Source organism: Syngnathoides biaculeatus, chromosome 20, assembly GCF_019802595.1.
Source record: "Syngnathoides biaculeatus isolate LvHL_M chromosome 20, ASM1980259v1, whole genome shotgun sequence".
NCBI classification, from domain to species: domain Eukaryota; kingdom Metazoa; phylum Chordata; class Actinopteri; order Syngnathiformes; family Syngnathidae; genus Syngnathoides; species Syngnathoides biaculeatus.
Genome location: NC_084659.1, coordinates 13193805 through 13218454, shown reverse-complemented (window position 1 = coordinate 13218454; position 24650 = coordinate 13193805). Strand labels below are relative to the sequence as shown.

The 24650-nt window shown below is 45.4% G+C and overlaps 1 protein-coding gene across 3 annotated transcripts in view; it reads right to left on the bottom strand.

Annotated features, from left to right (window-relative positions):
- The window catches only part of camk1da (calcium/calmodulin-dependent protein kinase 1Da), a 43369-nt gene extending 21444 nt beyond the window's left edge, over nucleotides 1-21925 (bottom strand). For 2 of the 3 annotated variants that reach the window (XM_061807306.1, XM_061807307.1), the window contains exons 1-2: nucleotides 21598-21925; nucleotides 1348-1479 (exon numbers count right to left, since the gene is read on the bottom strand). In XM_061807306.1, coding sequence (XP_061663290.1) covers nucleotides 1348-1479; nucleotides 21598-21695 — 230 coding nt within the window. In that variant the 5' untranslated portion in view covers nucleotides 21696-21925. The remainder of the gene's footprint in view (nucleotides 1-1347; nucleotides 1480-21597) is intronic. The other variant, XM_061807305.1, reaches the window with a different exon arrangement.
- Between the last annotated feature and the right edge of the window lie 2725 nt (nucleotides 21926-24650).

Below are 24650 nucleotides of genomic sequence, written 5' to 3'. Positions count from 1 at the left end.
CGAGGAAGTGACTTTTACCGGTATGTATTTTATTTTATTTTTAACCGGCCCTGTTAGCCCTGCGCTAGTGTTATTGCTGTGCTAATGTGTGGCTGCTATGTTACTGGCACGTCTCAGTGATTTAAGTATGTTTTTTTTTTAACCGCTACTGTGTAGTTGCCATGGCTGTTTTTTTTGTTTCTTGGTATGGTTTAAAAAAAAAAATTAAAATTACCAGCCCTGTTCGTGCTCCCGTGTTGTTGCTATGTTAAGCTAAGGTAAGGTATTAAAACTTTGAAAACTCTTTCTGTGTACAGTCTTTGAAAATATATGTTTCAATGTGGGCACTTGCGGCTCTTACTTGGGTCCGCCTTATGTATGTACCAAATGGCGGCACGGTGACGCAGCTGGTAAAACGTTGGCCTCACAGTTCTGAGGTACCGGGTTCAATCCCGGACACGCCTGTGTGGCGTTTGCGTGATCTCCCCGTGCCTGTGTGGGTTTTCTCCGGGCACTCCGGCTTCCTCCCACATCCCAAAAAACATGCAACATTAATTGGACACTCTAAATTGCCCCTAAGTGTGATTGTGAGTGCAGCTGTTTGTCTCGATGTGCCCTGCGATTGGCTGGCAACCAGTGCAGGGTGTACCCTGCCTCTTTCCCATTGACAGGAGCAGCACTGCCCGCGACCCTTGTGAGATATGCGGCAAAAAAAAAAAAAAAAAATGGATGGATGAATGGCATTTCCTTTACAAATTTACTGGGTGAGGCTTATAATCAGGTGCGCTTTGTAGGCCGGAAATTACGGTAACTGACTCGATTATTCCAATTTTTACAGCATTTTTGTTTGATGCCTCGAGATCTTTCTGACGGAAAATATGAAAATAAATACCTGGGCTCGACGAAGGCTGGGAAATTGAATTTGTGAACAGACAAATTGTTAACAATAACAATAAACACATCGGCATCATTTGGAAATGTGTCTGCGGTTGATCTGTTCATAACGTTGGGTTATTTGTTCCAAAGGAGTTGTAAAGGAAAACGCATTTCCACATCGCACAGTGATAAAAAGATTGATGTCGGTTCATAATGTTCAGTAAGGAGGAGGAAATGTGCATTAATAAGCGTTCTCAGACAACAGCGTGCACACATTTCTGTCTGATAGATGTTTTAGCTGCGATGACCGAATATTGCAACGGGCAATGTGCGTTCGATGGGATTTGGATCGTGACCTGGGGGTGGCTGATGCTGGGGCTTCTGATGCGTTGCAAAGAGAGAGGACGCATAGTTGCCCCAGTAACCATGAATAAGATGGCTCACACTGGTGTGTGTGTGTGTGTGTGTGTGGTTGTGTGCCGCGGCTCTCACTTCCTGAGCACGGCGATCTCGTTCTCGATGCTGCTCTCTTTCCCCTTCAGAGCCTTTTTCGGGATGCACTTCACCGCAAACATCCGACCCGTCAGCTTCTCCTGGGCCAGGACCACCTCCGAAAAGGCTCCTCTGCAAAGACACAGATCGAAATTCAGATGATCTTTCGCGACTCAATAAGGAATCAAAAATATGAAGAATGCCTCAAAGTGCGACACGCTGTCGTGCTCACCAGAAAAAAATTACACCTCTTTTCAAACTCATAAACATAAAAAATAGTTTGTTCAATTGCTGAAGGCCAGAAAAAGTGTCGCCGTGGTTACCGGCGTGATTGAGAGCCAGCTCTCAAAACTTTGTCAAACTGGGCCCGGGGTACGACGCGGGCGGAACCGCTTCTGACGGCAGAAATTAGCATTTTAATTACGGATTCACCGGAGGCATTCTTCCACTGACGCAAAGTCGAAATATCCGTGACACAAATATTCAAGGCAAATGAACGGAGATTCAGATTCAGCCACGTCTTAATGCGTGTTCCGGGAAGTGTGCGGCGTATGAGGGGAAACAAGCGGCGTGCGGAATGAAGATGAGCCCATTGTGCGATCGCTCGCCTGAACCAATGCGGCGGCCCGGAGCGTCACCAATTTGCCACTGTGCTAAACACATTTCCATCCTTAATGCGTCAATATTCAACCCCTCCTCTCATCTTCCTCCCTTCCTGTCAATCATCATCACTTCCTGTCAACAGCAGACACAAATTGCTTGTTGGTTTTTTTTTATGTGTTGAAAAACAAAATCCTTCAATTGCACACTCCCTCTGGGTTTCCCATCAAGTTCTGCAGTATTTTCCACACGATGCAACCCTTTGTACTCCGTGTACTTAAGGAGCTGTGATTGGGAATAGCACATATGCAAAACTCTTCCTGTTTGTTCAGTTATGACTTCAAATTAATTAATCAATCGACAACTGCGATCACACGTGCCCAAATCGTCAGATTTCAGCCTCTCAACAGAAAATATGCCTTCATTTCTGGACATTTTGCAATGCGTTCATCAATTTATTTCGGCGAGTGGATGCGCAGCAGCGTGTATCCATAAACAATGCAGCAGGTCTATTGATCAGAGACAGAGACGACAGTCTTTTTTTTTAACCCTCATCAACAAAACGAGGAAAAGCCAAACAATAACTCACAAAGAAGCACAGAGGAATCCGTTTCTATTCAGCGTGACTGCAAATACCCGTGACGTGTTCTGTTCTGTGAATAAGTGCTTTTCGCTCTTTAATGAGACGGGTGTGTCTCTAAAAAAAAAAAAAAAATAAATTAAAAAAAAAAAAGTACGGGAGGTGATAAAGGGGCAGCACATTCTTGACAAGTTTCCTTCCTGGTATGTTGCACGTCTGTTCTGAAAGCAGAAGGTTTCCCGCACGGCTTGCCTCTTGGTGTTTTTCTCACGCCTCTCAGCTACTACACACTTCTCATGTCACCTTCGTTCTCGTCGACCCCCCCCCCCCACCACCACCCTTTGCCTCTCACCTCACGCTCACCACATTTTGCTCCTCTGACAAGTGATCATGCTGCCGGTCGCCGCCCCCGGTAATGGGCCTCGGACCGAGACTGTCTGTCAAACGGACTCGCGCGCGCGGCACCTGCTTCCGGCGATAATGGTTGTTGTGGTACTCGATGACATCAAATGCAGACAAAACAAATGCGTGGGATGGATTGTGTGTGCTGTGTACACACACACACACACACACACACACACACACACACACACACACACACACACACACCACACACACACACACACCACACACACACACACACACACACACACACACACACACACACACACACACACACACACACACACACACACACACACACACACACACACACTTGAGGCTTTTCATATATTTTCAACACACTGGCACACACAAATGAGTGTCTATTAAGGGGCACATATGGTACATGCGCACAATTGGGCATAAATACAAACACATATCGTTAATCAACTGATTATTGTAATTCAGATCTGGCAAATATATAATAAATAATATATATCAATGAAATTTTTGTTTTGTTTATTTTACAGGCTGGCAACCAGTTCAGGGTGTAGTCCGCCTTCGCCCGACGTTAGCTGGGATAGGCACCAGCTCCCTCCCCGGATAAATGCGGAGGCGTTGCGTCAGGAAGGGCATCCGGCGTAAAAACAAATATGAGCTTTCATCTCAGATGACAAGCTGTGGCGACAGCTAACGGGACAAGGCAGGTCCGAATTTGGATTTATGAAGGTTCTGTGTAGTACCGGGTATACGGGCGGCAAGTACCATATTTTGCACACTCTAAGGCGTACGTAAAAGCCTTTAATTTTCCCAAAAGTCGACCGTGCGCCTTATAATCAGGTGCGCCTTATATGTGGATCAATCTTGAGCCTTTAGTGCAGCTCCGTCTAATGGATGCATAACGTAACCCCAGCCTCTACTGTAGTGTCTATTCTATGCGCCTTATATAAGAAAAAAGTTTGAAAATAGCCCATTCATTGAGGGTGCGCCTTATAGTGCAGAAAATACAGTATTTGGGAGGAAGAACGCAGAGAAGGTCTTCAACTAATCGGCGTTAATATTTCTTGACTCCACAAAGGAGCCAGAATATATGTTATGGTATTTCGTCCGTGTTTAATATACCGTAATTTCCGGCCTAAAAGCCGTGACCCCCCCCCCCCCCACACACACACGCTTTCAACCCTGTGTTTTATGTGGTGATTTGGCTAAATTCTGCTTTTTTTTCCCAACGGGAAAAGACCGGAAAAGATATGAGTGAGACCGGTGGAATACATGTGCCGAGTAAGTGACTTTTACCGGCCCGCCTCTGTTAGTGCTGCGCTAGCGTGTTAGTGCAGTGTCTCAGTGATTTTTTTTACCAATGTTTTTTTTTTTTTTTTTAACCAGCCCTGTTAGCGTGGCACTAGCGTTAGCGTGGCGGTGCTAGCGTTAAACTCTCTGTGTACCGTCTTTCTTTGTGAATATCTCCTGTTTCAATGTGGGCACTTGCAGCTTTTACACAGCTGTGGCGTATGCATGTACCAAATGGTATTTCCTTTCCAAATGTACTGGGTGAGGCTTATAGCCAGGTGCGCTCTGTAGGCCGGGAATTACGGTAATTACCATAACATCTGTACTCACGTCGGTTAGTACGCCTATGGCACTTTACATTATACATGAGTAGTAAGCTGGCAGACTACAATATGACAAATTTACATGGCTTGGTTGAGCACTTTGGTGTTTAAATACATGTTTAATCTTCTATTATTATTATTAGCATGGTTATTTGGAAAGTAAGTAAAGTAAGACTCCTTTTCACGATTATCTTCCATTTCTTCACAGTGAAAGAAGGGCAAACAAATACTTTTAAAAGTCTTTGAAAATAATTAAACGATGCAGCAGGGGTAATACTATGAAAAAATGTTATTTGCTTTCTACATCTCAGATTTTTACTAATGGGTGGATTTGAAATGGGTTACCGTGACCATCAACTTAGATTCATTCTGTTTTATGTTGTTTGATCCGCTAACCGCGGTAACTATCAGTAAAAACAGGACCTGATATTCCCACAGAATCGTCAAAAGATGTTGTTTGCCCTCAACTGAATGGAATGTCAAGCTCGGTGAAATGAGGAAAAGGGTCTGAAGAGCGAAAAAAGGGATGCAGTCAAAATGTAAATGAAGCACAGCGATAAAACACAAGCTCATAAACACACAAATGCGGCACCGTTACGATCACAAGGGCAAGAAAACGGCAAGATCCATTCAATAACCTCACCCTTTATATTTAACGGAATAAAAGGCCTGAAAGGGAGCGACAAGGAGGAACGGGGGAGTCGATACAACATCTGGAAAGCTGGCCTACACCCTGCCGAGTGCGCTATACAGTATACTCGCGCGTGCCGGTGGCCGCTGCTGCCGTTTCCCGCGGCAACGCCAACTGCATTTCCTCCTGCGTGAACCCGTGTAATTGTCCGGGTTAGGCTCCGCTGCCTCCCTCGGTGTGCACGTTTGCCGTCGGTGTCCGTGTGTGCGCCTCTCCAAAGAGCGCGCTCGCGAGGGAGGGACTCAAATAGGAGGACAAGGTGACAGTGACACATTTAACTCGGGAAGTGACAGCAGGCATCCGCGCTTCTCGTTTTAAAAGCGAAGAAAACACAATTCATCATCAAATTCTTACGTAACCAGATGCTGGCTGTTCAAAAGTTATTGCCGGAACATTTTTATGGTGGCGGCAGTTTGACACTGGAACAGATGACAGTGATTTTTTTTTTTTGCAGTTATTGTGCACCATCTTTGCGACAACGGAACTGTGTTGAATTAAGTTCAGAGTTTTCGCTGATACAAAAGTAAAAAAAAAGTAAAAGTACGTTGCCACCAACTTTAGGCGTAATTAAACCTCATCTGCGGATTATCACAAATAACAAGGGAAGACATTTCCCTTCCATTTGGGCCAAACAACGGAACCCAATGGGAAAGTGCTTCACCTTGAAAGTTCCACTGTATTCCGCAACCAACATAAAAGTTTTGACCGACGGATATAAAAGCGCAGCGCGCGGCACATTGTTATTTTCTTCCATTGAGCAATCCAATGTCCTCAAAATGAGCACAAGAAGAATGGCGTGGGAGCACAAAAGGGCTATTGTGATCCTTTCAGTCTCTGCTCCATTATTATTCATTGAAAAGGACAAAAAAAAAAAAAACCCTGAAAATCTACCCCCCCAGATCACAGGTAAGTGTATAATCGCTCCATGCTACACAAAAAAAACAAAGCATGCCTTTGAAAAGCAAGTGTGTGATTCTGCACTGCTGTGCACAAAAGCAACACAACTCATCTTTCTTCTCGCTGCCACGACTGCCAGCGATATTACTTCTCAAGGTCACGAGATGATGCTTCTCTCTATTTGAGCAAAATCTGTCACCGGGAGCGATGATTGCAAGACTCGTGGCCTTCGCTTTCCATACGACGTAAAATATCGATATGTAAAATCGAGAACTGAGGATGTGCAGCGCTGGAAAAACCAAATCCCGTCGAGTCACCGAATTTTAAACAACAAATAAATGAAGAGCTAAATTCAACGGGGAAATAACCAGTTTGCATGCTGGATTCATCGTGAAGACACACACACACACAAACACACACGGGGTGTAATGTCATCTGTGTAAATCTGCTCCTGCCATATCAATAATTAGCAGTTTAATCAAAGAGGTGGCAGTTGGCTCTGAACACACACACACACACACACAAACACACACACACACACACACACACACACACACACACACACACACACACACACACACACACACGCACACACACGCACACACACACACACACACGCACACACAAAGCAGAGGGACAGCGGGCTCAATAATGACCGGGCACGCACAAAGATAACACCGCACTGACGTCACTAGCATGAGCACACATGCTCCTTTGATTTCATGTGAAGACAACGCAAACTGCTTGAATTGTATCATTGTCTTGTCGTTGATGAAAAAGACACACACACACACAACACACACACACACACACACACACGTGTGCGCAAAGTATGAGTGGATAAGCGAGGCCGGCAGACGAGAAGAACAGCGGAACAAGGCTTTGCGCGCAGCCGGCTGCGAGAGGGAGGACGACATTGGTTTTGTATTTGAAATGAACGTTCCCAAGTCAAATAAAGGCTCGTGTTCCACGATGTCCGCGGCGCCGTGTTGCATCACGCTCATCGAGAGGCCGTGTTCATCCTTTTGTGAAAGCGACGCGAGAAAGGACGCGTGACGCTAGCGTCGAAACAAGGACGACAATTTGAGGAAACAACAACCCTTTTAGTTCTTACTCATCTTCCACGATTCACGAGCTCGATCAACATTGCATAATGGTTGATTTTGCATGTCTTTTAACGGCAATACAAACCCATCCATCCACTCATCATGAGTCCATTTACAGTATCTTACAAATTAAAAAAAAAAAAAAAAAAATTGCCCCACTTTGGCAAAGGCTGCTGTATAGAGCGCCTCGTAGTTGCAGCAAGCTGGTTGGATTTACACTATCCCACCTTTTTAAGCGGATGTACAGTGAAGAAAATAAGTATTTGAACACCCTGCTATATTGCAAGTTCTCCCACTTGGAAATCAAAGAGGGGTCTGAAATTTTCATCGTAGGTCCATGTCCACTATGAGAGAGAGAACCAAACAAGAAAAATCCAGAAATCATAATGCATGCTTTTTTAACAATTTATCTGTGTGGTACAGCTCCAAATAGGTATTTGAACACCTGTCCATCAGCTAGAATTCTGACCCTCAAAGACCCGTTAGTCCGCCTTTAAAAGTCCACCTCCACTCCATGTATTATCCTGAATCAGATGCAGGTTGTTAGCTGCACAAAGACACCTGTCCACCCCGTACAATCAGTAAGACTCAAACATGTAACATGGCCAAGACCAAAGAGCTGTCCAAAGACACCAGAGACAAAATTTTACAACTCTTTTACAACAAAAGGTCCACTGTTGGAGCAATCATTGGAAAATGGAAGAAGCTAAACAGTCAATCTCAATCGGAGTGGAGCCCAGAGCAAGATTTTACCTCGTGGGGTCTCAGTGATCCTTAGAAAGGTGAGGAATCAGCCTATGACGACACGACAGGACTTGGCCAATGACCCGAAAAGAGCTGGGACCACCGTTTCCAAGGTGACGTCATGTTTTGAAATCATGCATGGCTTAAACGAGTAAATGTCAAGGCCCGTGTTAAGTTTGCCAATGACCACTTGATGATACAGAAGAGTCATGGGAGAAAGTTTGGTGGTCAGATGAGACCAAAATGGAACTTTTTGGTCATAATTCCAATAACCGTGTTTGGAGGAAGATGAATGATGAGTTCCATCCCAAGAACCATTATGCCAACTGTGAAGCATGTGGGTGGTAGCCCAATGTAGAAATCCTACATTTTGATTTCTGGATTTTTCTTTTTAGACGATCTCTCTCACAGTGGATCAAGGTCTCACCTACGATGAAAATTTCAGACCCCTCCATGATTTCCAAGTGGGAGAATTTGATATAGCAGGGTGTTCAAATACTTCACTGTATTTTCCTCCAAGCGAACCCGTGATCCTAATTTAGAAAATGGATAAATGTATTTTCTTCATCTTGGAACTCTTTTGGAATCATTTCTGGATTTGTTGCAGGGTTCACTTTGGCAAGAGGAGGTTAGGCTCTAATAGAGCGGCAATGGGGCATAAAACGATGACAAAACAAAACACTTCAAATCTTATTATTGATAAGCGTGGAACCACACACATGCTCCAATAGTTACAATATTAACATGCATATTGAAATGAGGAAAAGAGACTTAAGAGGCCCCTGTGTAGTTCTTCCTCCTTTTTGTGCACTATAGGCACATTCAAACAGCTCAAAGGCTTAAATAGCACTGTTGCCACGGCAGCAATTAAGAGCCAATTATAGTCTCTACACTCACAGTGGCTGCAATGGCAGGGGATGAAGACGACAGAACCCGCCGAAAAGAAAATGCCTGCACACCCTTCGGTGCGATCGCACAACAAATCCGCACAATTGGCAGAGTTGCTTTCAAAAGTGCGTAATCCGAGCCACTGCCCATATGGGGCGGCCAAAACGGGCTCGACCCTCGCCGGCAAATGCCGCAGCAGATGGGAACACACGCGTGCGGAGAGGCTCTGCGGGACAAAATTAAACATTAACAGAAAAACAAGCCCGGCGAAATCACGGCGGGACACCGTGTGCCGAGGAGAGAAGAAATGAATGAATCAATGCATTGGACAGCTGTCGGAACCAAGAAGAAAAGGCACACTTGAGGAAGAATACGTTCATCGCATTCGATAAAAAGTAGCTGATATTCAAATAATGGATATATCAAAAGAGACAATTCCACCCCCCCCCCCACAGCAAAAATAGTTAATGAATGGAAAAAATGTTATTCCCGAGTGCACAAAACATTTCATTGATGAAAAAGGACGACCAGCGCATCAAAGAAGCCCGGTTACTCATTCTCTGCTTTGTGTGTTTCAAATCACACATACTCAAACGCAGTCACGTATGAATTTGCCATGGCAACAACACAGGATGGAAGGAGGCTTCCCTTCTGTTTACGTTCACCATCACAGAAATGCCGACAGGAGAACAATGTGGAAGTGCGCCCTCGGATTCCGATTTATCAAGTGCCCGCGGGCACCGCCTACAACTAATTGAGGCCCATGCAAAACGGTGGAGCGATATAATGAAGAGGAAAATGAGGCACGTCGAGACGAGAGGAAACAGGAAATCGGGTCGACGCATCCAGGAGACTCTTTAATGGCAGATGCGGTCCGGTTGTAATGAGACCACCTGTCGCGCTCACCGGTGCCACCGCCATTCGGCGCGCCGGCTGTAAAAGTATTGACAATGTCGGTCACGCGTCCCTTCCCGGGAGCAATAATACACTGTCGGTTCTGATTCCATCTTTCTCGAGAGAACAAATCTCCTGCACTGACAGCCCAGACATTGACATAGTAATAAATGTTTCAAAACGCGAGTCCTTCGTTTTGAAGCACTGATTGGGAACTGGACACCTGAGGCCACATGCAATGCGAAATCTGAGAGGGAAACCCGCCTGACAATCACCGACATGATCTTGAAGATAACCCAAATGAGTTGCACAATGGAAAATTTGCCATCTTTGACTACGTAATCACAATGCCGACTGCAGGGTGGAGTTCAAGTGATTTGATCTACGTTGAACTAATTGGCGCCAAGATAGCCGAAGTAAAACAGAAACTATGTGCAAGAATGAGAGGGGCGGAGGTGGAAGAGTGAAGAGACAGCAAGGGTGGATGACTTCAAATACTTGGTCAACAATACAGAGCAATGGAGAGTTAAGAAGTGAAGAAATGGGTCCAAGCGGAAGGTGTCTGGTGTTCTATGTGACAGAAGAGTCTCCGCTAGGATGAAGGGCAAAGGTTACAAACTGTGGTGAGGCCGGCCATGAAGTACGGATTAGAGACGGTGGCACTGAAGAGACAACAGGAAGCAGAAATGGAGGTGGCAGAAATGAAGATGCTGAAGTTCTGGCTCGGAGTGAGCAGGTCGGATAGGATTAGAAATGAGCTCATTAGAGGGACAGCCAAAGTTGGATGTTTTGGAGGCAAGGTTCGAGAGAGCAGACTTCAATAGTTTGGACAAGTCCAGAGGCGAGAGGGTGGGTATATTTGTAGAAGGGTGCTGAGGATGGAGCTGCCAAGCAAAAGAGCGAGAGGAAAGCCAAAGAAAACGTTGATGGATATTGTGAGGGAGGACATGAAGACTGAGGGTGTTAAAGGGGAAGATGCACGAGATAGGCTCAGATGGAAAAAGATGACACACTGGGGTGACCCCTAACGGGACAAGCCGAAAGGAAAAGAAGAAAAAGGTTGTTGAGATCTGTGTCTGGATTTCGAATGTCGTGGATATATGCAAAACAACAGGCCCGACGGGTTTGGAATTAGCGGCACAAGCTTCCAAATAGACAATCATGTTGTTAAACTGCAAAAAAAAAAATTATAATAAAATAAAATATCCAAAAACTCAAATGTGGAGGCCAAAACACAACAGAAAGCTCAACAATTGACAAGCTGCTCCACTGCATGGCTGCTTCATGCCCAAAACATGTCACTCAAAATTCCAGAAAATTGAGACACAAAGATCATACGGATTTGTGTTGCGGCAGAAATCTGACAACACGCTCACACTTGCTCTCAATTCGCCAACCATCAACAGCCAGCGTATTTAAATTCCAATCATATTCCACTCTTTTAGACGCATCACGACAGGTGTCGACACGCGCGACAGCCCAACCGCCGCGGTACAAGCTACGGCTCGGCTCTGACATCATTCATTCATTCATTCATTTAATCACAGTGGACGTCACAACGGCGTGAGCGAAGTGGCCGTTTCCAACGGCAACAGAAGGTCGCACAGGGTGCGACGGGCCACGTGGGTCCGGTCGCACGTCCGCCAGAGGCCATGTTGCTCACTTCTGATATGTGAATGTGTACGAGCCTTCTACGACAATGTCATCACATCACAATTCTATGATTCATTCATTCAAACGGAGCGCAGAGTCAGGGGCGGACGGGGGTCGGCAACGCTTGATCAGTCCAAGGAAAACTGCTCAAGAATCTTGCGTAGGCGTGGAACTGCCAATCTAGGAATGAGTGAGTGATCGGGAGAGGCTTATGTTGGTGGGTGTGGCTGGCAGAGGCGGGCACGCTTGACTGGCAGCGGAAAACCAATTAATTACAATAACCTTTTTAAAAAATATGTTCTTGGTATATTATAGATCTTCCACTACCGTGATAAACTGGGGTTCACTTTATGGGGCTCTAGGAAAGTTGGAACAATACACAATTGGTGTCCCAGGTGAAAATGAGTGTGCGTCACACTCAAGTGCGCACCACACGTGTGTGTGTGTGTGTTTATATTTACAGTATGATTGTGTGAGCCCGCTCCTCCGTACTGTACGGGTGGACTCTGTAATTGCCTGTCCACAAGACAAAGTATGTGCCGGCCATCCGTGAAAGTGCGCGGTGCAAATTAAAAGTGACGATCGTTCATAATCGGGACGGGGAAGCGGCGGCTGGGCTGTTACCACGGCAACCGCCACGGTTAAATGTTTTGAGAATGTATTCGCGCACTCTATCTTATCGCAGCAGTGGTTAATATATTTGGCAAGTCGAGATGAGAAAATGGTGGAAATAGAGTTGTTTAGCACATGGCGTTCCTCCTTCTCATTTTTTGAATAATGAAAAAAAATGTATTATAAGAAAACTCCGGTCTGGTTTTCATCATGGCAGGTCTCTTCTAAAGAACACATACAGTGAAGAAAATAAGTATTTGAACACCCTGCGATATTGCAAGTTCACCCACTTAGAAACCATGAGGGGTCTGAAATTTTCATCGTAGGTGCATGGCCACTGTGAGAGAGAATCTAAAAAGACAAATCCAGAAATCACAATGTATGATTTTTTTCACAATTTATTTGTCTGATACAGCTGCAGATTTCTGACCCTCAAAGACCTGTTAGTCCGCCTTTAAAGGTCCACCTCCACTCCATGTATTATCCTGAATCAGAAGCACCTGGGTGAGGTCGTTAGCTGTATAAAGACCCCTGTCCACCCCATACAATCACTTAGACTCAAACTTCTAACATGGCCAAGACCAAAGAGCTGTTCAAAGACACCAGAGACAAAATTGTGCAACTCCATACGGCTGGAAAGGGCTACGGAGAAATTGCCAAGCAGCTTGGTGAAAAAAGGTCCACTGATGGAGCAATCATTAGAAAATGGAAGAAGCTAAACATGACAGTGGAGCCCCATGCAAGATATCACCTCGTGTATTCTCAATTATTACTAAGATGTCATGGTTTGAAATCATGCATGGCACGGAAGGTTCCCCTGCTTAAACCAGCACACGTCAAGGCCTGTTTTAAGTTTGCCAATGAACATTTGGATGACATAGAGGAGTAATGGGAGAAAGTTTCATAATTCCAATAACAATGTTCGGAGGAAGACAAATGAGTTCCATCTCAAGAGCAACATCCCTACTGTGAAGCATGGGTGTGGTAGCATCATGGTTTGGGGGTGTTTTTCTGCACATGGGACAGGACTGAATTAAAGAGAGGATGACCACGACCATGTATTGTGAGATTTTGGGGAACAACCTCTTTCCCTCAGTCAGAGCATTTAAGATGGGTCGTGGCTGGGTCTTTCGTCATGACAATGACCCGAAGCAAAGCAAAGCAGGAAAACCAAGGAGTGGTTCCGTAAGAAGCATATCAAGGTTCTGGCGTGGCCTAGCCAGTCTCCAGACCTAAACCCAATAGAAAATCTTTGGAGGGAGCGGAAACTCCGTGTTTCTCAGCGACAGCCCAGAAACCTGTCTGATCTAGAGAATATCTGTGTGGAGGAGTGGGCCAAAATCCCTCCTGCAGTGTGCGCAAACCTGGTGAACAACTACAGGAAATGTTTGACCTTTGTTGTTGCAAACAAAGGCTACTGTACCAAATATTAACATTGGTTTTCTCAGGTGTTCAAATACTTATTTGCAGCTGTATCACATAAATAAATCATGAAAAATAATCACACATTGTGATTTCTGGATTTTTATTTATCGATGATCGCTCTCACAATGGACACGCACTTACGATGAAAATTTCAGACCCCTCCATGATTTCTAAGTGGGAGAACTTGCAACATAGCAGAGTATTCAAATACTTATTTTCTTCACTGTAAACATGGCTGCCTTGTGCTAATTTCTCAGAAACGTATACGGCTTCAGGGAAAACACTGCATTCACATTCACACTGCGTCTACACGGCCGGTGCTTCCTGCCAACTAAACTGCAGCTGCGCTTTTATCTCGCAAGTGACTAAAACAGACGTGCCTGCATGCTGACTTATGGATAGCAGACAAACAATTAAAAGTAATTTGTAGCAAGGGAAGAACTTCCACTGGAGAAATTCTTCTGCGCAAAAGTGGCAACGGGGAAACAAGATCCAATATAATTTGTCTTATCACCAACAGTCACAAGTCAAGAGCGCATTTACATTGATGTGACATAAGAACTTCTGCGTGAAACTGAAACCCGTCCAAACAAAGCATGAAACACTCATTTCACTTTTGATGGATTGAGGATACAGGACGAAAAAGCTAAAAAAAAAAAAAGCTTTACTGAAAGACAAAAGGAATGATCATAATTCATTGTGGACTCTGAGAGATGTCACTGATCATTTTCCAGATGAAAACAGCGGGCTTCTTTTATTTTGGCAGCATCAATTGAAAGTACAGTAAAATACAGCAGGTTAACTCAACAGGCTGTTCTCTGTCTATTTATGTGCGTTTATGGAGTCCTAAAAGAAAACTGACTTTATGGGCCAGAAGGACTAATCCTTGCGTTTGTTGACGAGCTAACGGAGATAAGTAGTTCAAGTTTTACGAGGAGAAACAATACTGAACCATGAAAAAGAATTTCTGTTATTCTCTTGACCAACAAAGTAAGTCACGTTGGCTCCTCCAGACAACAAGCGGCGTATTTGTCCCGGCAAGCTGCGGCCCTGATTTCCCCAAAGAACAACAGATATTAACCGAACCCAGTGGGATTGGCCAACGTCACTGAAACCAAATCTTCTCGTCAAAGGGTAGAAAAAAAAAAAAAAAAAAAAAAAAACACTTTCACATCACTTTGCCTGTAAACACCACTCGTAGAGTGAAGAAAATAAGTATTTGAACACCCTGCTATATTGCAAGTTCTCCCACTTGGAAATCATGGAGGGGTCTGAAATTTTCATCGGAGGTGCATGTCCACGGTCAGAGAGCTCATCTAAAAAGAAAAATCCAGATATCACAATGTGTGATACAGCTGCAAATAAGTATTTGAACGCCTGTCCATCAGCTACAATTCTGACCCTCAAAGACCTGTTAGTCCGCCTTTAAAAGTCCACCTCCACTCCATGTATTATCCTGAGTCAGATGCACCTGTATGAGACGTTATTTGCATAAAGACACCTGTCCACCCCATACAATTAGTAAGACTCAAACCTGTACCATGGCCAAGACCAAAGAACTGTCCAAAGACACCAGAGACAAAATTGTACAACTCCATACGGCTGGAAAGGGCAACGGAGAAATCTCTCTATCTTATCTGTGTGTGAGGGAAGATTGGATGGATGGACGGACGGACAGTTAACACACCCCTGGGCTTTTCTCTCTCTCTTCGGTGCAAGATGTCTTCTGATTGGAGGACCTGAAGTAATGAAGCCACAATGGGAAAGCCCAAAAGACCAAAGAACATTTTCTGCCAGGTCACTTAAAAAGGACACATGACTGTGTATGTTGGGGGCAGTGGGTGGGGTGGGGGGAGTTCGGTCTGCTTAAAATCCTCCCTCACAAACCTGTTCAAAACACAAAAACCCACAAAGTGTTCCGAAACAAACCTTTTCCTGTGAAACTGTACACACGGTTGTCAGCAAGCTTTTAGGAGAGAAGGCCATTACGAGGCTTAAAATAGTGCGCTGATCCGATAATGGACTATAGTTTATGGTCATTAATGTGCTGGACACACGTGTCAATCCGTGAAGCGGCCACGGAGCCCCTACTTTTCTGCATACAAAATAGTCATCTGGCCCGAGACGCATTCGGTTCTGAGGGAGGTCTTGACAGCTGCTAAATGGAATGTGTATTTGCCGCATGTTCAAAGAGGGGAAAGTGACATTGTCGCTCCGCTGCTTTTTAAATGTCGTGTGAGATTGAGGGAGAGAGAGAGAGAGGGCAAGACAGAGAGAGAAAGAGAGAGTTTACATTCCGTCGCCAATACAATCCATCGTTGTGAGAATGAAGGACTTTTTAAAAATTCCTACTCATGCCATTAATTCGTTCCAGCCAGCCAAAAACACAAGAGAAAAATGTAGCACTCTACTTTACTGGACCTGCTATACATCCATCCATTTTCTTCACCGCTTATCCTCAGAAGGATCACGGGGAGTGCCCTCACAAGGATCGCGGGGTGTGCTGTAGCCTATCCCAGCGGTCAACAGGCAGGGTTGCCACCCAATTGCAGAGCACGTCGAGACAAACAGCCGCCCTCGCAATCACACCTTGGGGCAATTTATAGTGTTCAATTTTACGTTGCATGTTTTTGTGATGTGGGAGGAAACCGGAGTAAACCCACGCGGGCACGGGGAGAACGTCCAAATTCCACACAGGCGGGTCCGGGATTAAACCCCGGATCTCAGAACTGTGAGGCCAACTCCTTTACCAGGTTAACCACCAAGCCGTCACTTTACATACAGTAATGACAAATTGAATAAAATCTAAAGAAACAAAAAATCTTGTGCATCATGATAATTCGATAGGCATTGTGCTGCTCTTTCTGGTGTGCATTTAATGGCCACCAGGTGGCAGTATAAGACAAATACACAAGAGGGCCACAACAACTCAGTAAGCTGCAGTAATAGTCGCTTTTCACTGCTTTTTGTGAATTTTAGTGCCACCATCAAGCATTTGAATTTCTGCTAATTTTGCTGGAAACTGAAGACAAGAGTTGGCTGAGCGACAACTCATATCGCAAAAACGTTGCGGCGAAGATGATCCTCAAGAGTGCCAAGCTGTTTTGCTTGGAGAAAATGACTTTGGACTTTTTCCAGTTTCTTTTTACAAAAGGGAACCACGGTTGCTTGCGGTCACTGATAATGCCAAAAAAAAGATGACACACAAGACAAATTTACTCTTTATTCCTACTGGGAAGAAAATATAAAGGACCCTGAATGCATCACCATATATGTATTGCACAGATGGGTCAAATTCAGAGCAGCTAGGGAGGCGTACGGCAACGGAAGACGTGACGAGGGAGCTATCGGTGGAGACGTAAAAGCAGCGTGGAATTGGGTGTGGGTGTGCGCACCGCAGTCCCAGAAACAGAAGAGGGAACAGAGCCAGCAGCAGGGAATTAGAGCATCAATTAAGGGCTGCATGCCCTGGGTGGCACGGCAACATTCCCACAATGCATCACTATCAGCGCTGTCACACACACACACACACGACACGAGTGCGCCGTCGCACGCTTTGTCTTTCTCCGGGTCGCCTTCCATCCCTTTCCTTGTCATTCACTGACACTCGGTACATGAAAAGTGGGAAAACGCAGCTAAACTGCATGTTCCTTTTTCTTCCTTTTCATCTTTTTAAGACGCATGACGCCACGTCTCACCTCCTGCTGAGCGGGTAAAGATGAGACGCAAAATACACAAGAACCGACAAGTATTGAATTATTGAGGAGGGAACGTCACGGCGGCGCACACGCCCACAAGGGTTAGGTGACGCTCAAAATGAAAAAAAAAAAAAAAAAAATCTTGACTTCCTGTTAACGACTTACACATTTTTCATCAGTTGGTCATATTATTATTATTTTTTTGCTTCGTAAACCAAACTAAATTTCGAATTACCGTAATTTCCGGCCTACAAGCCGTGTCTTTTTTCCACACGCTTTCAACCCTGCAGTTTATGCAGCGAATTTGTGCATTTTTTTCCTAACGGCCGGAAGGGGCCACTCGAGCGGAAAAGGTACGAATGAGACTGGTGGAATATATGTGCCGAGGAAGTGACTTTTACCAGCTCTGTTAGCACTGCGCTAGCATTTGTGTTGTGCTAGCATGTTGCTGCTGCTGTTACTGCGTTGTCTCTGTGATATTTGCCGGTAAGTTTTATTTGAACCGGCTCTGTTCGCGTTACCGCGGTGCTAGCATTAGCGCCGCTCTTGTGTTAAACTCTGTGTACCGTCTTTCTTTGTAAATATCTCGTGTTTCAATGTAGGTTTCATTGTGGGCACTTGCGGCCTTTACACATTTGCGGCATATGTTTGTACCAAATGGTATTTCCTTTACAAATGTACTCTGTGAGGCTTGTTCACTAGGTGCCCTCTGTAAACCGTGAATTACGGTACTAGTGAGCTTCAGCGGCGAACCGGTAACAGTCACTTCCTCGGCAGATATATTCGGTCTCACTCTTACTTTATCCACTCGAGTGCCCCCTTGCGGCCGTTAGAAAAAATGCACAAATTTGCTGCATCAACCGCAGGGTTGAAAGCGTGTGGAAAAAAAGTCACGGCCTATAGGCCGGAAATTACGGTATATTTCAAAATAGAGTGCGACTATTTTCTTGGTCAAATACACATTAAAACCACCACTGTGGTGTGGCCTGGAACAGATTAATAGCATTACGATATAAAATAAAATTTGTGCTATATAGAGCCCCCCCCCCACCTCCCCTGATTCAACTTGGAGATTTTTTTCAGAATTTGTTTTTCCCCAATTTATTGGGAAGTGGGGAAACGGGCGAGTTCCGAGCTTTGTCACGGAACAAATTAATCTAGTAAATCAAGACATGACTATCGTCGGCTAGCAAGTAGACAGCAAATATTCCAGTCGCAGACTTCCTCGGTCACAGGTGTCAAACTCAAGGCCCGGGGGCCAGATCTGGCCCACCGTATGGTTTTGCGTGGCCCGCGAAGGCAAATCGTGTGTGTCTACTTCCAGGATTTTTGTTCAAATTTCAAATTGCCAAGTCATAAATGACAACTTTGAGATACTGCAAGCATTTTTTGCGTGACCAAACATGAACAATTGTCGAAAAACCCATTTACCTTGATTTCGGATTCCAAAACTAGCTCATAAATTGCATGTGTAAATATAACGAGGAGAAAAATGTTATTGTTTCACAATCATAACGGCCCTCAGAGGGAAACGGCGGCAAAAATGAGCGTGACACCCTCGTCCTAGGTGATATGCATGCATGCACTCATTATGACAAGGCCGGTGTGACCCACTGAGGGGAGTCGAGCATGATGGGATTGCTGATAGACTCCACATCCTGTCGAGTTGAATTCACAGGGAATGCTCATCAAAGAAAGCACACGAGCGTCTCGCCGGAATGAACTGGCACACTTGTTTGCCATCACCGGCCGTCCAATGGACCGCCGCCTCCGGGATAACAACTCATTTGTGTCGTTAATCAAAAATCACTCCTTCGCGACTGCTTGTTTGCCAACCCCCTTCGTCGATCAGCACTTTTGGTTAATGTGTGGCTGCAGCAGAAGCTATTTGGATACCGGACCCTCTTTGTCACCGATTTTGTTCATAACTTATGGAGAGAATTTCTAGGCGCAGCCAATGCGTAGACGGTGTCCGGTTTGGTGGCCTCAGCATCTCTGCGCTTTGCAGATGATTCTGATGGTTCTGTTGGCTTCATCAAGCCGCGATCTCCGGCTCTCACTGGAGGGATTCGCAGCTAAGTGTGAAGGGCCTTGGATGAGAATAGGCACCTCCAAATCCGAGACTATGGTCCTCACTCGGAAAAGGGTGCCCTCTCCGGGTCGGGGATGAGATCCTTCCCCAAGTGGAAGAGTTCAAGTATCTTGGAGTCTTGTTCACGATCGAGGGAAGAATGGACCGAGCGATCGACAGACGGATCGGTGCGGCGTCTGCAGTGATGCAGACTTTGTATCGGTCCGTGGTAAAGACGGAGCTAAGTCGAAAGGCTAAGCTCTCAAGTTACCAGTCAATCTACGTTCCTACCCTCACCTGTGGGCATGAGCTGTGGGTCGTGACCGAAAGAACAAGATCCGTGATACAAGCGTCTGAAATTGGTTTCCTCCGCAGGGTGTCCAGGCTCTCCCTTAGAGATAAGGTGAGAAGCTCGGTCATCCGGGAGGGGCTCAAGTGTCGAGCCGCTGCTCCTCCGCATTGAGAGGAGCCAGATGAGGTGGCTGGGGCATCTGATTCGGATGCCTCCCGGACGCCTCCTGGTGAGGTGTTCTGGGCACAGCCCACTGGAAAGAGAACCCAGGACACGCTGGAGAGACTACGTCTCTCGGCTGGCTTGGGAACGCCTCGGGATCCCTCCGGAAGAGCTGGCAGAAGTGGCTGGGGAAAGGGAAGTCTGGGTATCCCCGCTGAAGCTACTTCCCCCATGACCCGACCCAGAAAAGCGGCAGATAATGGATGGATTGATGGACCCCGTTCTGATCTGGATCCAGTCAACACAACGTCGAAAGTTTCCCCGTTTTAAATCTGTTTTACATATCGGCTTTTTTAACAGCTCATGTCAAGCCTCATTACACAACGCGCCCAAACCTTTGTCTCCTATTCAAGGATGAAGTCCCTCTAAATCCCTACACTGTTAATCCCAATCTGCAGCCGCCTCATATGTGTGCGCCCCCGCCCCCCTTCCTGCTCCTACGGGATGCCGTCCAAACCGGTTGCAGAGGAGGGGGGGGGGGAATAAATTCAGACTGCGACAGGGACTGGCTGTCGGGATTACGGGAAACCCGTAGGCAGGGAAAAGAATGTAGAAGAAGAAGAAGAAGGAGAAGGAGATCAACATCCCTCCCAAGACACAAGAGTGCCAATTCAGAGGTGTTGGTGGTGGGGGGGGGGTGCAGGTTGGCGTCTAAGTGCTGGGCGAGAAGGTCTTTCTTCAGTCTGTTAAAAACTTGCTGTCGTCGACAAGAACGCTTCCCACAAGGAAAAGTGACCAATGCGCCAAATAGATGACTTGTCAACAGCAGGTCATGACTGTACAGCACAGGTGTCAAACTCAAGGGCCGGGGGACCAGGTGCGGCCCACCGCATGATTTTACGTGGCCCGCGAAGGAAAATCACATGCCTCAACTTCTGGGATTTTTTTCGTTCAAATTTGAACCACAATTTAAAACTGTCATAGCATAAATGATGGCGTTGAGATGTTGCAAGCATTTTTGTGTTACCATACGTCGGCAGCAGTGGGGAAAACCCCCCCCCCCTTTGATTTGTGATTCCAAAACTAGTTTGAAACCATGAAAATCTTTACTTGACCTATTGTATTTACAGTCGTAATGCCCCTCTGACAGAAACAGTGACTACAATGTCGCCCGCGGTGAAAATTTTTTGACACCCCTGCTGTACATGTACAAAAACTACATAATAAGCATTTGATCTATTTTAAAGGGTACATCGGAATATGTTTTGGGACTGGAAATATAGAAAACCTTTTCGCGAGGGAGGGATTTGATCATTCCTTACTGTATTATTGACTGAAAAAAATGAAACGTTCAAACAATTTTAACAACTAAGTGGTAAATTGGGCTCATTGCCGCGATCTCATTAAATTTAGAACCGCTGTGTTGACCCGTGTGTTGCTGTGTCGTCAAGACATTTAGTACTGCGCGCGCCTTGGGCCAAACTAGCTTTGTTTTTAGGAGCCATTAATTATTGACTTTTACAGTCGTCACTATAAAATGGAAAATACGTGAACCGACAGGAACGCGTTGGCACAAAGGATTTCCGTGACTAAACTTTGTCGAGAAATGACAATACACACTACGTTACCGTGGAATCCTCACTCAACTTTAAACATCATTCAAATGAAATCACACTAAACGAGAAGATTGATATTGCAGCCATTATGTCAGAATATCAGATGCTTTATAATGACCCTAAATACAGTGAAATGTCTAGTGATGTCAATAAAAATGAATTCATATTAGAAGTTAATGACAGCTGTCAGGGCTCCCCAGCTGTCGATAATTATCCTAAACGCGAATATCGGACGGCCCAGTGCCAAAGCGCAACGATGCCGCCGCAAAGTCACTTTGTTCGGACGCCCGAGGAACGTCACGGGCGGTCAAAGTCGGTCGTACTCACGTCCCGAGCACTTCCTTCAAATCAAACATCTTCTTGATGTCGTCGACCTGCTTCTTCCACGTCTCCCCCCCGCTGGTGTCTCCGTTCTCCCGAGCCATGGCGCTGCTAAACACTGGTGGGGGGGGGGGGGGAGTGAGGGATACAGGTAAAGAGAAGATGAAAATGGAAACGACAATAGACGGAGGGGGTGGGGGGGGGGTTCCCGAGTTCAGCGAGGGCTGTCCCGGTCGTGTGAGCTCAGCTGCGGCAGGACCATGTGAGCCCTCCTCCAGCAGGTTGCCGTGTGCCCGCTCCTCTCGTCCACCTCCCTCCCTCCATCTCTCTCTCTTCCTGGCAGTCAAATATCCGGATGCGCTTCCACTTCCTGCCACGACCTTAAAAATAAGAGCTTAATTGGTTGGGGGAATTAGGAAGATGAAATGCGACAACCGTACTATGTTGGTCATTGTTCTACACGTAAAGTCCATCATCCATTCATCCATTTTCTTTCTTCGCTTATCCTCACGAGAGTGCCGGAGCCTATCCCGGCTGTCAACGGGCAGGAAGCGGTGTGCGCCCTGAACTGGTCGCCAGCCAATCGCAGGGCACATGGAGACAAACAGATGCACTCACAATCACACCTACGGGCAATTTACAGTGTCCAATTATTGTTGCATGTTTTGGGGATGTGGGAGGAAATCGGAGTGCCCGGAGGAAACCCACGCAGGCACGGGGAGAACATGCAAATTCCACACAGACGGGTCCGGGATTGAACCCGGGACCTCCAAACTGTGAGGCCAACGCTTTACCAGCTGCCACCAGTATTTGTATTAATGACGCATGTGTTAATAACTAAATTAAATTAAAAAATGAATTAATACGACCCATGAAAAACCCATACAATTGTTGCAAGAAGTTGAAAACAACCCAATATTTTCTTTGATTGAGCACAGACAACAAATTTAGAAATTATTTTAATAGACAGCCTCAATGTACACAAACTTGGGATCACTTGTATCAAAGAATTACATCAATCTTTACTTTTTGTGTGTTTTGGCTCACATTAGGAAATGTCAAACTACAGGGTGAAAGAATAACATTTGGGGGATTTCCATCAAATTTGACGTGAACTGTATTTGAGGGTTAAATAATAATGAAAAATACATTTTGAGTGTGGATTTATTTATCTGTGGTTTTGAACAAACAATTTTATTTATTGTATTTAACCTTTCAATCCCCCAGCCCTCAACCATCAACGACTGAGCCCGTTCGCCTGCATAAAAATGAAATATGCCTCCGACCGAGAAGATTTTGCTTGCGCCGTCTTTCCACTTGTCGCTCTTATTTTGAAGGCATTTCCCCGGAAATTTCCGTTTGTATCCCAGTGTCTCTATCAAACTTGACTTACACACACAAATACTGTCACCTGGAGATTAATTGAAAAGCCACCATTGCCTTTCCGGTCTTAATAATGCGCCACAATACATTAGCAAACAAAATACCTCTCGTGATTAATACATTGCTGTTTGCACACTGGGTGGGAATTGGGGGGGGGGGGGCTCTGATCCTCACAGTCTGACAGCTGTAGAGGTCATCTCGGGCTGTAGGACGGCAACACACACACACACACACACATTGGCCTTAATACTTGCATGGACACAGGAAGTGAACAAGGTGGTGGTGGTGAGGATGAGCAGCAGCCCTGGCTGCTCATGAGTATTCTGGCTGCAAAGCACTGCAGCCCTCTCGCTCAGCTGGAGGTTAGGAAAACACCTCTGGCTCAGAGTCCTCCCTCGCCCCCCTCCCCCATTTGAACTGAGTCAGCAAATTGTGGTCGATTATGCGAATAGAACCTTTGTATACCCACAGCACCAGTATAACTTTTTAAAAATACAATACTTTCACGTATATTGTTGAACTGTCTGCACAAGTACAATTATGTATATTTTAGGTGCTACAATTTTTAATCGACTTAAAATGAAGTCATTTAATTTCTTACACTTGAGCACAGCACCATATCAAAACTGCATATGAGTGCTTCACTGTCATAAATATGCTTGATGGAATAAACCTGAGGCCTACTATGTTATTGTCCATCCATCTCCTTAGCCGCTTATCCTCACAAGGGTCACGGGGCGTGCTGCAACCTATCCCAGCTGTCAACGGGGAGGAGGCGGGGTACACCCTGAACTGGTCGCCAGCCAATCGCAGTGGAAAGAGACAAACACCCACACTCACAGTCACACCTACGGGCAATTTAGAGTGTCCAATTAATGTTGCATGTTTTTGGGTTGTGGGAGGAAACCCACGCAAACTCCACAAAGGAAGGGCTGGGATTGAACTCGGGTCCTCAGAAATGTGAGGCCAAAGCTTTCCCAGCTGACTCACCGTGCAACCACTATGTTATTATATTAATATTATTAATCAATGGTGGCACTTGGAAAGCGAAGTTTTTTTTTGTTTTTTTTTAGGTAGGTCTTGGTGTAAGAACCACCGCACTAGAGAACGCAACTTGCAAAAGTACTCACCCCTCACGATGTTACTTGCACGGCGATACTGCCCCCTATGGGATCTTAATAGGTACTGCAGGAATTAATGCAGAAAATAAAATCAATACAATAATCTTCTTCATGGTTTTTTTTTTTTTTTTTTTTTTTTTTTAAACCCCCGAGCTGTGTGCTGGAAAACTCAAGACCAATTTGCTCATTTTGTGCTTTGACAGTTTTTTTGAAGACACCAAAGCGCTGTCAAAATAAGGATTGGTATCAAAGAAGGATACTGAAGTGATACAACGCCAGTGAGGGATGAGTATAATGGGAAGAAGCCAAATTTAGCCTGGGTTGTTAGTGAAAGTTACAAAGCCCCCCCCCAAAAAAAAATCAATTTGCAAACCATTTATTTTCATGGCGAATACTGGAAGACGAGATTGTATTGAGTAACTTTTCGATGCAGCTGACCCAAAAAAGACACACTTTCGCAGATATGCCGTTTCGATTTGCTGTTCATTAATAAACACCCGACCGACGGGTCAAATCAGAACACCGCAGCTGATGTATGTCTGCCGGCTGCCCATA